This window comes from Aquarana catesbeiana, linkage group LG05 (genome assembly GCF_042186555.1).
Source record: "Aquarana catesbeiana isolate 2022-GZ linkage group LG05, ASM4218655v1, whole genome shotgun sequence".
NCBI lineage: Eukaryota > Metazoa > Chordata > Amphibia > Anura > Ranidae > Aquarana > Aquarana catesbeiana.
In genome coordinates, this window is record NC_133328.1 from 588,929,467 (window position 1) to 588,943,674 (window position 14,208).

A 14,208-nucleotide genomic window follows, 5' to 3' on the forward strand; every position below is an offset into this window, starting at 1 on the left:
CATTCTATACGAGGCTGCCCATCTTCTGCGTATATTGTGCTTTACACACCTATGAGCATCGGTGTTTGTTGGGTGGGAGATTAACCACTTAACCTCCAAAAGATTTACCCCCCTTCATGACCAGGCCATTTTTTACGATACAGCACTGCATTACTTTGACTGACAAATGCGCGGTCATGCAGCACTGTACCCAAATAAATTAAAATGAACAATCTTGGAAAAAAAAAAAATATATATATTTTATACTTACAAGTTTTAAAACACTGTATTTTTCGGACCATAAGACGCACTTTTTTCCCCAAAAAATATGGGGGAAAATGTTTGTGTCTTATGGTGCGAATATAAGACAGGCACCCCCCCCCCACCGCCCTCCCCCTACCCCCCCCCCCCCACAATGCTAGTCTCGGAAGACATCCAAGGCCCCCACGAATGCCAGGCGATCTCCCGGCCTAACACCTGCTGAGGAGACAGAGCAGTCCGAGCAATGGCAATGGTCAGGCTGCACTTCATGGACACTGGTAAATATTTTAGTACACCATTTGGTTCAGAATATTTTTCTCCTCTAAAACCTAGGTGTGTCTTATGGAGCGAAAAATACGATATAGCCAATCAATTTTTTTTTTTTGGAATTAAAATTGGTAAAAAAAACAAACAAAAAAAAAAAGGTTAAAATGCTTACAAACTATGGTATTCATTTATTGAATTTTATACCAGCAATGGTGGCGATTGGCAACTTATAGCGGGACTGCGATATTGTGACCAACAATCGGGCACTGACACTTCGTGGGAACCCGTGACACTAATACAGCGATCAGTGCTAAACCTATGCACTGTCACTGTACTAATGACGCTGGGAAGGGGTTAAACATATAGGGCAAAGGGTTAACTGTATGCCTAACCAGTGTTTTTCTTGTACTGCTTTTACTTTGCAGGAACACAAAATCCCTCCCTACCACTGTCGGAGCAGAACTCTGCCTTGTTTACATAGGCAGAGCTCTGTTCTGAGTATCTGCCCAACGACCGGCAGGTTCTGGGGGACATTGAGTGCCCGGCACCTGCAGATCGGCTCCTGCTGTGAATAATCACAGCAAAAGCGGCTCGCGCAGCCCCCTGCAGGTGAAAGTGCAATATCGTCTCTCTCTCTCTCATTATATTTAATATATATTATATATATATATATATATATATATATATATATATATATATATATATATATATATATATATATATATATGAGATCCGGCACACAGCTGCCGCCCTGTAGCAGGCAAACTGCTATAGGGCGCTCAGCAAGTGGTTAAAAGTAATATTTTTTTCTGAAATGTAATTTGGAATCCTGCTCATTCCCTCTAAATAATTGAAGGGGGCATCAAGATGCTTTTGTTTATTGGTGCTTTGGCTACTTGGCTTTCGGGCTGTAAGCTTTGCTGCACACCAAAATGTGTTTTTATTTAAAAAAAAAAAAAAAAAAAATTTAAAAAGTAGTTCACACATCACAGCCACAACTGTTCATAAATGGAGAATTTAGAAAATGAGACAATTAAAACCATCGTCACTCTCAAACCAGCAGTTTATGAGGTCTCCATGCACAATTTTGCTATCTTTTTTTTTTTTTTAAGTAGGCAGGAGGTTCATGCGAGCTCACTTGGCCAGAATCCATGTCATTACAGTTGGCTCTGCATACTAACCTTTCAAGCAAGGATATGCTAGAATAGTTTCAATATCTGGATTTTACAGGGGTTACCTTAAGTTTCCATTTGCTGGGGGAATGGCACATTCAGTCACTGGCCAGCAACAATAAATTTACTGTGCAGAGCCCCGAACAAGACATTAAATCTTCATTCTCAAAATTCACTCCCAGCATTAACAAATGATATGAATAAGCAGCTCTTTTCAGGCCTTGTAATGAAACCACGGGCCTGGTTTTATTAACCTCATTTAAGCTGTTTACATTTCCCAAGTAAATGACTCTGCCTCTCTTAAATCCGTAGTAATATTCCAGAGAAGGCTGATGGAAGGCTCTGATAAGGGGAGGTCGGGCCGCTACGGAACATTACTGCCCATTACCTTCAATTTGCCAGTCTGCTTTTCAACATTTGAATTTTGTGCTGTAGATATAGATTACAATCGCTGATGTGGTCCACCTGGGCTGCAGGAATTAAACCCCATCCTGAATACATCCAGTAATAACAAATGTTCTCTGCATGGCAAAATACTGCTTCATCCGCTATAGAAAAAGTAGACAGCAGCCATCTGTTAAAGCATCGCGCCCCGCTTAAAATGTATGAAATCCTAACTACTAAAATCTCAATCTTTTAAAGCCCAACTCTGGTTAACCCTTCCAGCCCTGTGCACATACATATATGCGGCCTCACAGAAGTGGGCCTTCTTCCATGAGCCAAAGTTGGTTTGAATAGCCGTATGTTCATATTTCATGGGGACAAGTCACAACTGTAGGAGTGTCTTTTTGAGGAGGCGCAACATGTACATTGCTTTTAAACACATTTTGTAACAATAAGAATTCGTTTTTATAATTCTCAGAAATATTGTTAATGTTGTAGTCATTTCTTGGGGGTAGCGAGAAATTCCCTTCCCCCGCCCTCATCCTATACATGGTTTTGCTTTCTGCATAGATTTTTGATGTGGGGCCCCATTACTAAATATTTTGGCACTTCTATTAGTGTATTCATTCTTCTTCCATGAGGCGGCATACATGTGTTTGTGCTGGGAGCAGGCAGTCCCATACTAACGACTGGGAATCAGGAAGCCCTGGACACAATCAGCTAATCACTGATATAGCCTCCAATTGGCTATCAAAACGATTAATCACTGTGCAGCCCGCCCCTGTGCTTTGTTCTCTCCTAAACAGAGAAAAGATGCAATGCATGTGTTTCTCTTTGCAAGAGGAAAAAAAAAATGTAAACAAAAACAAAATGTGAGGAGAAAGAAGAAATAGAACGATCTAGGTCAGTGTAAGGATTGGGGTCAAAGGTAAAGGGTATTGTAATTTAGGTGGGATAAAAAAAAAAGTGTCAGTATGTTTAAAGTGATAATAAAGTTTCGTTTTTTTTTTGTTAAAAATAACAAACATGTTAAACTTATCTGACCTGTACAGTTGGTTTTGCCCAGAGCAGCCCCGATTCTCATCTTCTGGGGTCCCCCTTTAGTGCTCCTGGCCACTCCCTTATGTTAATTCGCCGCACAGCGAGCAGCTTGCTATGGGGGCACTTGAGACGACCCACAGCTCCATGTCCATTCAGACATGGAACCATGGCCGGGCCCCTTTCTCTCCTCATTGGCTGGGGGGGGGGGGGAGTGAAACACATTGGCGACTTGGTCTGGTCAGAGTCCAGGCTTAGGTTGCCACTCCAATCATCGTAGCAGGACAACATAGATGAGCGACTTCCAGGGGTCATCCTTTCTTCCTTGAACCTTTGGAGGCAGGACGGGCTCCATCCCGTCAGAACTCTAGCAGCAGCTGCGGATGCATTGTCTACATACCCCGTCCCTATCGAGCCTGAGTGGCACACACACACACACACACACACACACACTTTTCCCAGGTCACAATGAGGAGGGGGAGTCCCGGGCAGCCGAGACACTCCTGCAACATCGCTGGATCTAGATGGACCTCGGGTAAGTATCAGGGGGCTGAAGCACACAGAATGCTTTTTATCTTAATGTAAAGAATGCATTAAGATTTTAAAAAAAAAAAAAAAAAAGCAAAAATGTGCACTAATGTTTTTGGGCCCTACTACAGGTACAAACAACAAACATACAACATACATACATACATACATACATGTGGCATCACTGCAATTGTCAGGAACAGAGTTGTCCTTTTATGATAGATTATTGTAATGGCAAAAAATAAATAAAAAAATACACAGCTGAATTTGAAAACTTTTTTTTTTACCATTTTGTTTGACAAAGACATGTTAAAATTGCAAAACTGTATTCAGGCATTAGAATTGGTTTTAGTCTGGTCATGAAGGGGTTAAAATGTAACCGCTAACTGCGTATTGGCAATTATTTACCGGCTTCCTTTGTGCATTCTCCAAAACCATATTGTTTATGCACACAACAGTAACCTCTCTATCATAATTTTATGTCCCAGGAACTGGACCGGTTTGCCTGCTTGTATCTTTACAGGGATCGTTCCCCTCACTACCCCAGTGTAGTGCTGACATCCACGTATCTGGTGGATGGAATATTACACTGCTGCTATGTGAATTCGGCTCCTTCCGAAAAAAATAAAAGTAACAAATACTGTAGCTGCTGACTTAACATTTGTGCACAGGTAAGTGTCCTAATCTGTGTCTTACCGAGTCAATTTTTTCAATCAGTTCTCTGGGGGCTGCCATCTCGGCTAAGGAAAACTGCCAGTCGCCTGGCAGCAGGGGAAGGAGAAGGGGGCTGACCTGGTTCAGTTTGTCGTGGCAAGCTCAGCCGGAAGTGGGAGCGGGTATCTCACAAAACAAGGTACCCGCTCCCCCCACAAAAGGTGCCAAATGTGGCAGCGGAGGGGGGGGGGGTGGCGGGTGGAGGCAGCAAACAACTGGAGTTTCCGCTTTTGGGTGGAGCTCCGCTTTAACCACATACACCAATTCACAAAATATAAACAACAAAACTGTGCAATTATTAAAGTTAAAAAAGGTAGGTGTGTGGAAAGCCAGTAGAATAAATGGCAATCTATACACATTGTTTAATTGCAATTGCATTTGACCAATGGCAACTTAGCTTTCGTTTAAACTATCATTTCTTAGTATATTATGTCAGCGACTTGGCAGGTATGGCTACCTGGATCTCTCAAGGTCAACAGGTTGGATACCAGATACAAGGAACACTCCACAGAAAGTAAATAATAGGCAATATAAGCTCACTTACCAGCACTCTGAAAAAGTACAAATACTCTGCGGCCCCGGAGTAGTTTCCGCACTCATACTGGAACTTTGCATATCTGTACAAGGTGTCCAAGTACTCCTGCCTAAACTGGAAGAAAACAAAAATGTTAATAAATAGAAATCCTGCCATATCAAAGTGTGCACTAAAAGCAGAATCAAGGCCTACTATGAGATGCAGGAAGCTAGCTTTGGCACAACACCTAAAGAAAAAAAAAAAAAAAAATGCACTTTTGAAAAATCATACTTCCTTTTATAAATTCTGAAAAATCCAACAAATTCAGGAAAAAAAAAAATTAAGGTTTCCCTTTCCACTAAGATTCAGAACTGGGACCATCAAGTGTTTTGCCAGTTTAAATGTCATTTGGACTGCAGACGCTGGTCTGTCAGAATACAGATTATACCGAAGAAGGCAAAACCGGACCTCTCCAGATCTGTACTCTCACCTGGTGGGATACTATGAATTCCTTTTTATAGAACGGGGGGGGGGGAAAAAAAAAACAAAAAAAAAAAACAAAAAAAAAAAAACAAAAAAAAAAAACAAAAAAAAAAAAACACGACTACTTATTTAATGCAGAAGTCCAGGCACCAACACAAAACACAGACCAGAAGATCAGATCCAGAATAGAAATCCTCCACTTAAAAACAATACATAGTTAAGTAGACAACACTGCCTTCTAAAATCAGGTCACATGATGCCGATAGTCTGCTTCCCATTTTAAAAGATGCATCTTAGAATGAAGAATTAAAGTGTTACTAAACCCACAATGCTTGTTATACTCACTGTGGAACCTAAGGGATTAATCATCCACATTGTGTAAAAAGGCTGTTTGATCCGGTCTTCTCCGATTCTCCCCAATCCATCGTCTGATAGTACAGAGCATTGCGGCACATGCACAGTTTGGAGCGTTCTTTATTGCGCGGAGAATGCATGTGATCAGCACAGGGCCAATCAGCACTGTCCAGACAGAGGGTCGGGTGCCATGCAGCCTCATAGGACAGTCAGAGGAGAATGAAAACAACTCCTAGAAGCTTTTAAGAAGTCACAAGACTATTATATACTGCTGATGAAAAAGAGCATTTAGCAGTTAATATTTACAAAAACTATTCCATTTCCATATTTTGTGTACTGTGGGAGACCAGATACAGTGACTGCAGGGTCCTGGGTTTAGTAACACTTTAAAAGACTAACGTTGACCTTTAAAAAAAATAATAAAATAAATGCAGGTATGTATGCAGGGGGGGGGGGATGTGCATTTATTATTTTTCTTTTCTCAGAAACGTGCAGAGCATTGTGGCTGCAATGTCAGACTGCTGCGTCCTCTTACCTTTGTATGGGCTGTCAGTTTCAGAGGTGCAGGAAGAGGGAATACACCATGAGGAAGCTCAGTGGAGGTGGCAGACAGAACTTGTAGTTCATTCATTCATGGATCTCTGTGAATGAACACCACAGTTTTGTGGGTGGAGCTCCGCACATCCGCGTGAGTTTTAAAACGTGGCAGTGGCTGGGGGAGAGAGGATCCCCCACTTAATGTCACGTGGGGCTCAGGGTGTGAGCAGAGATGCTGCATAGTAACATGTTACACCCTAAATACAAATGTAACATGTTACTAAAGGTGAGCCTATGTTTTAAAGCAGACAGTAATATGATGTAGTCACTCTTCAACTCTTTACCAAACATTCAACATGGAGGAGCTATGCGGTCATCAGCCTTTATTGATGAAAGTTCCTAAAGTTATTGGTGGGCTCCTAGTTCAGAGCATAAAACTGAGCCATGTGGGCACTAAAATGACAGAACTGTTTTTATTTAAAGGAGATCTAAAGCCAAAAAACATTTTTATTATCGTTTGAGATGGGGTGAGGAAAGGCAAGATCCCTTGCCAAGTTTATCTGCAATTCAGGACTTCAATACAGAAATTTTCTCTCAGTTTCTGTCATAGTGACACTTTTTTCCACCAGAAAGGAAGTGAAAATCTGCAACAGGTGAACAAATTAAAAACTGGCAGGGCATTCTTGCAATCCCCTACTTAAAAGCAAAATATGCATTTCTGCGTTGATGTTGGAACATTCTACCCCCCCCCCCCCAACTTCCTGTTTGGAAGCCCCCCCACTTCCTGTCTGGTAAAACTGTCACAAAAACAGCAGTAAAGCCTGATAGGGGTGCTAATCCTTCCCCACTTTATCCAAAACTAAAAAAAAAATGGTTATACATCCACCCACACTTGTGTGCCGCCATCACCACCATAAGAACTGATACAGATTGGAAAAATCTGATCTTTTTCCCCAATAAATTCACAATAATGATTTCAGGACCAAGGACTGGTACACATGAAAAAAAAAGAAAAAAAAAAAAAAAAACATATCGCCTTGAAATCCACTTTAAAAATTTGAACTCCAATCATTAAAAAACTAAAATTTAATCCAGATGTGCATACCTTGGAAAAAACACTAAATATATATATTTACACACCTCTAGCATTTGCATCTAAACTGGTCTTGATAAGGGCCACCTGTAATCTGCAAAGCCTATTGGGGCTCTATTATATACTTGTCAGCCCGACAATGAACAAGTGTACAGGAAGGATGACCTCATTAATGTGTCGCTGTTTTACTGCCAAAATACAGTTGTGCAGAGTGAAGGTAGGGCACACATACTCCGAGATGATTTGTTTTAAGGCCGTGATACACCAAACTATTCAGTTCTTTAATATGAACTGAAATGTTGTGCGCTTTGCAAAACATTAACGCAAATGGTTAGGCAGAACTCCAGACCCCAGGCATTTTCATCAGCTCTTATGTGCAAAAACAAAGAGTTGGCTCAGGTGTAGTAAATGGTCACATAGCTGCCCTGTACTGTAAAAAAAAAAAAAATCTATTTTCATTCTGCCAGATAGCACAGCTCCTGACCAGGAATGTGTGAGCCGTGGGGCTTGTAGTCGGAAGTTCTAGTGTCTTATCTTCCCCCTACCCAGGGACACAGAACGTTGTGTATTCTGTGAAGGACCATATCCAGATCTGCTTTAAAGGTGAACTCCAGGCAGACATATTAAAATGAATGCAGCTCTGTATTCAATACAGAACTAAGCTTCATTTTTCCTTAAATGCAAGCAGGGTAAATACTTTGATTTGGTACCTGCCTATTGCAGCACAAGGCGCCAATGGGTTGTGCTGCATGGCAAAGAGCATATTGACAGAGAGCAGAATGATAGCTAGTAGAGATCAGCAATTTGCTGCTTTTCCTTTCACTGTACACTCAATGTGGGACTGTGCTGTGAGGCAGAGCTGTGTAAACCTCACATCTGGATGGACAAAAACAAATTCTTAGGCACATTTAATTGCTCCCTTACATGTATTCATGTGTGTATTTAGCGATTTGCCTGGAACTCAGCTTCAATTGCCTAAAAGGGGTTGTAAACCCTCATGGGTTTTTCACCTTAATGCATTCTATGCATTAAAGATGAAAAACCTCCTGTGGTGCTGCAGCTCCCCAGCCCCCCATTTTACTTACCTGAATGCTGTCATTCTTCGGCCGGGAACGAGCATACCAGCTCTAGCTGATGTCTCGTGTCCTGATTGGATAGACTGATAGCAGTGCAGCCATTGGCTCCCGCTGCTGTCAATCAAATCCAATGACGCAGCTCTGGGGGGGCAGGGCAGAGTCCTGCATTCTGTTTGAATGGACACAGATGCAGGACTCGGAAGCGTGCCCACACAGGTGTCCACCAAGGAGAGCCTTCTCTGACATGGACACTCGATACTGGGAGGAGCGCCACTGAGGGACCCCAGAAGAGGCGGATCAGGGCCACTCTGTGCAAAACTAACTGCACAGTGGAGGCAAGTATGACATTTTTTTTTTTTTAAACATCAAAAGAAGCTTTACAATCCCTTTGAGCTTTGGAAGCAGACAAATAGTCACAACAGCCATTATGACAGAGGCCTTATTACAGTACTGAAATAGACAGTTTTTTTTTTTTATGCATTGGAATAACCAGAACAGTCTTATACATACCCCATGTTTTTCAGCAAGATGGTCAAACAGCATTCTTCCATCCCTGTAGAGAAAAAAAAAAAAAAAACTTGTGTTCAATAGATTTCCATTAGGTTATCTTATGTTGTCCCAATAAGACTGGCACATAAAACGAAGACGGCTGCACTCCAAGATGATGAATACGAGTCCTTTATTGATCCATCCAAATGACGCACCACAGGAAAAAGCGAAAATCAGGGTAGACATGTTTCACACAGTATCATGTGCTTAATCATTGGAATGATTAAGCACATGATACTGTGTGAAACATTCTTACCTTGATTGTCGTTTTTTCCTGTGAAGGACTCATATTCATCATCTGGGAGGTGCAGCCGTCTCTTCCTTTTTGCAGTTTTGTATGGCGGGCGAGCCGTGGCTAGCACCCTTGAGACGAGTCCTTCAATTCACTTCACTCATTCATCTGGATTCACTCATCTGAGGGGTGTTCCTTGTTTTTTCACATAACACTAAGACACAGAACTATGACTAGTAACAAGGCTGCACACGTCTCTTTCGATGCATGAACCACATGAGCGAGAACTAGTACATTATTTATATAATTCCCTGTTTACCATTTCAGGTCCGATTTTTTGGTTGAATTCGGATCTGAAACGGACCAGGACACGCACAGGACTTCTGTGCAATTCGCTCCGCAGTCTTCCCGGAGCTGTGCAATTGCAATTGACCAATGGCAACTTAGCTTTCGTTTAAACCACCATTTCTTAGAATATTATGTCAGCGATTTGGCAGGCATGGCTACCTGGATCTCTCAAGGTCAACAGGTTGGATACCAGATACAAGGAAAACTCCACAGAAATTAAATAATGGGCAATATAAGCTCACTTACCAGCACCATCACAGTCTAACATGCAAATTGGATGTGGGAAAACCCTGCTGGACGTCATATGACACCCAGTCAGGATAACTGAACCACCACCCAGCTGTCATTTGCCTATAGGCCGGGCAGGAAGTGGTTAAAAAACAAACTATAAACACAGTAAAATCGTGGTAAAATGGACGCAAAATCGTGGTAAAGTTGCGGCAAATAAGTTGTGGTAAAAAAGCACCAAAGTTGGGTGTGAATTCGCTGTACAATAGCGCTGAATTTGTGGCAAAATCACCTGCGTTTTCGGTGCAGCTTTCAGTGCAACTTTCTCCCTTATCGGCAAAATGCTGAGAACACCATTTCCGGCCCAAATGTTTCGGTGCATCTCTATTAAAAACATACGGCAACCAAATTGCATGGCACTGCATTTGTGATCTGCATTTGGGGCATTAGGCAGTGGCAACCTGACCATTAGGGGAGCCCAGGCGCTGCCCCCTCTCTCCACTCCACCCCCCCTTATATGCAGTGGATAGATTCATGCATAGCATGAATCTATCCACGTCTGCTGCATCTGGCCCCTTTCAGGGCACCCGGTGCATGAATTACAGCAGCAAAAAAAAAAAAAAAAAAAAAAAAAAAAAAAAAAAAAATCGGGTGGGCTCGGGTCGCAGAGGTGGTGCTCCAATCCCACCGAGTTGTGTTACAACAGCGAATGAATAGTCGCTGTTGAATCACTCATCCTCAATTTGGCCAATCAGAAGCGGGTGCGAGACCCGGTTTCCGATTGTCTGAAAAGAAAAAGACAAAGAAAAGACAAGAAAAGACTCCCTATTGGCCAAAGTGGAGGGAGGAAAAATGAAGGCCACTGCTGTGATGACACAGAGAAGGAGAGGCCGATGATGGGGTAAGTGCTACCAACCTACCCGGGAGGGGTGGCATATTGTTTGCCCGCCCCCCCCCCCCAAAAGATTTTCCACCAGCCACCACTGGTGCTAGGAAAACACTGACACCCACATCAGATCGCCCACCCAGTGAGTGTTGAATGTCGTGCAGGAAATGCGCATTTCCTGCCCAGCACGCTGGTGTAAATGGGCCATAAAAGTTGTCAATTCCTTTTGGAAATTTCTGCTGCATTGTGGCTCCATTCTGGGTGCTAAAGCATCCCATGTCAAATGGCACCACAGCATGCATGTTACTGGACCTGCAGCATTTTCGTTACCACAGTGCACTAACACAAAGACTGCTGGCAAGGTGCACTGGGAGTGCCATACTAAATGAATGGGAATACCTCGCACTGCAATCTTCTTTATTCTTTATGGAAACTGCATGTTACCACAATACCCAGGTGTATTTCATCCACCAATCACAATGAGTCTTTTGGAACCTTAGTCATTCATCAACAACCATATTACTAACAAGCTGCCAAGATGGACTATTCACTACGTTCATTACGTGGGGGTAATCGCATACAGACAGCAATCCTGAAACAGAACTTTATCAGTAAAGGTACCCAATTATACTAGTTTTCAGAGGCTGCAGGAGCATTTCACTGTAATAATTCATAGCATAAATAACGTTAAAAGTGGTTGTAAAGGCAGAAGGTTTTTTTTATCTTAATGCATTAAAATTAAAAATCCTCTGTGAGCAACAGCCTCCCTCAGCCCCCCTCTTACCTGAGCCCCATCTAGATCTAGCGATGTTGCAAGAGAGACACTGGGCTGTCTGGTACTCCCCTCATCGGTTGAAAGAGCCACTGACTCCCACTGTTGTCAAAGTCAGTGAGCCGATAAGGAGAGAATGGGGGTGGGGCCAGGCCACAGCCCAATGTCTGAATGGACACAGGGAGCTGCGGCTCAGCTTGTGTGTCCCCATAGCAAGCTGCTTGCTGTGGGGGCACTCAACAGGAGGGAGGGGCCAGGAGTGCCACAGAGGGACCTGAGAAGAGGAGGATCTGGGCTGCTCTGTGCAAAACCATTACACGAAACAGGTTAGTATAACAGGTCTGTTATTTTTAATGAAAAAAAATTAAAAAAAGAGACTTTAGTATTACATGCTCACAGATTTCCTTATTAAAAGAAAAGTATGGACTGGACTTTCAAAAAAAAAAAAAAAAAAAAAACACACAAGCATTTATACTCACCTAGATGCATCTGTCCCCTGCCAGCTATGCACTGAGAACTGAGCAAAGACCACATCACTCACTTATTAGTGCTCTGTGAGCAGAGAGCCGGAGACAGCCAGTCTCTGGTTTTCTGCTCTGTTCCTGTGAAGTAGGCTGGAAGGGCTGGCTCAGGCTCTCAGCGTGTCACCAAGAGCTGGAGCCAGCTGCTGGTCAAGGCATCTGGGCAGATCCTGACCATTTTCGTCCTGACCCCTCTCAAGTGTCTTTTCTCCAGAGAGAATAAGTTCAGTGCTCGCAACCTTTCCTCATAAATAACATCCTCCAAACACTTTATTAGCTTTGTTGCCCTTGTTTGTACTTGCTCCATTTCCAGTACACCCTTCCTGAGGACTGGTGCCCAGAACTGGACAGCATACTCTAGGTGCGGCCGGACCAGAGTCTTGTAGAGCAGGAGAATTAGCGTTTTATCTCTGGAGTTGATCCCCTTTTTAATGTATGCCAATATTCAGTTTACTTTGTTAGCAGCAGCTTGGCATTGCATGCCATTGCTGAGCCTATCTACTAGGTCCCCCAAGTCCTTTTCCATCCTGGATTCCCCCCCCCCCCCCCCCGAGGTTCTCCCCCCAGTGTATAGATTGCATTCATATTTTTGACACCCAAATGCATTATTTTACATTTTTCTACATTAAACCTCATTTGCCATGTAGTTTCCCACCCAATTAATTTGTTCAGATTTTTGAAAGGTTTCCAAATCCCACAGAGAAGTTATTGCCCTGCTTAGCTTAGTATCGTCCGCAAATACAGAGATTGAGCTGTTTACCCCATCCTCCAGGTCGTTTATGAACAACTTAAATAGGATTGGTCCCAGCACAGAACCCTGGGGGACCCCACTTCCCACCCCTGACCATGGGGAACGGTGTCAAATGCTTTTGCAAAATCCAGATACACCACGTCTATGGGCCTTCCTTTATCTAGATGGCAACTCACCTCCTCATAGAAGGTTAATAGATTGGTTTGGCAAGAATGATTCTTCATGAATCCATGCCCATTATGGCTAATGATACCGTTCTCATTACTAAAATCATGTATATAGTCCATTATCCCCTCCAAGAGCTTGCATACTATTGATGTTAGGCTAACTGGTCTGTAATTCCCAGGGATGTATTTTGGGCCTTTTTAAATATTGGAGCTACATTGGCTTTTCTCATATCAGCTGGTACTATGCTAGTCAGTAGACTGTCAGTAAAAATTAGGAACAATGGTCTGGCAATTACTTGACTGAGTTCCCCAAGTACCCCCCGGGTACAAGTCATCTGGTCTCGGTGATTTATTAATGTTGAAGTTTCCCGAAGTCTAATTTTAATTCTGTCCTCCTTTAACCATGGAGGTGCTTCCTCTAATGTGTCATGAGGATAAACACTGCAGTTTTGGTAACTGAAGCTCCCCCAATTTCCTCGTGAAGACCAAGGAGAAGAATAAATTCAATACCTTCGCCATCTCCCCATCCTTTGTAACCAGATGACCTTCCTCATTCTTTATGGGGCCAATATGGTCTGTCCTCCCTTTTTTACTGTTTACATACGTAATTAATTTCTTGGGGTTTTTTTATTGCTTTCCTCCGCTATGTGTCTCTCGTGTTCCATCTTAGCCGCCCAACATTTCTTGCTGCATTCCTTATAAAGTCTGAATGCTGATGATGATCCCTCAACCTTGTATTTTTTGAAGGCCTTCTCCTTTGCTTTTATATGCATTTTTACATTGGAGTTAAATCATTCAGGACTTTTTTCGCTTTTTAAACTTATTACCCAATGGGTTGCATTGGCTAATGCCCTTATAGCAAATCCATCTCTCCTCCATGTTCTTTCTTCCTAAGATTTTATCCCAATGTTTGCCTTCTAGCAAGGTACGTAGTTTAGGGAAGTTGGCTCTTTTGAAATTCAGTGCCTTTTACTCCCCTTAGGTTTCCTACTTGTGTGATTTATACTGAGGCCAATTGACTTGTGATTGCCGTTTCCTAAATTGCCCAGTATTTCCATATCTGTGATCAGGTCTGTATTGTTAGTAATCAGTAGATCCAGTAACGCTTTATTTCTAGTTGGTGTGTCTACCATCTGAACCATGAAAGTGTTCTGCAAGACGTTTAGGAACTGGCAGGCCTTAGACGAATGCGTGGTTCCCTCCGCCCAGTCTATGTCTGTATAATATGTTATTTTACTGTAGAGACAGTGGGCTGGGAGAACACATTAGGAGTAGCGCCATGAAACAGTGCAAGGCAATGGAGCCACCCTAACACAGGAAACCTGCGGCACTAATCTATAAACAGCCTCAATTA

At 42.7% G+C, this 14,208-nt stretch overlaps 1 protein-coding gene across 1 annotated transcript in view; it reads right to left on the reverse strand.

Annotated features, from left to right (window-relative positions):
- Positions 1-14,208, reverse strand: part of EIF3E (eukaryotic translation initiation factor 3 subunit E) — a 73,545-nt gene that overhangs the window by 42,793 nt on the left and 16,544 nt on the right. Inside the window, exons 4-5 of the mRNA XM_073632152.1 lie at positions 8,911-8,953; positions 4,888-4,992 (exon numbers count right to left, since the gene is read on the reverse strand). Coding sequence (XP_073488253.1) covers positions 4,888-4,992; positions 8,911-8,953 — 148 coding nt within the window. The remainder of the gene's footprint in view (positions 1-4,887; positions 4,993-8,910; positions 8,954-14,208) is intronic.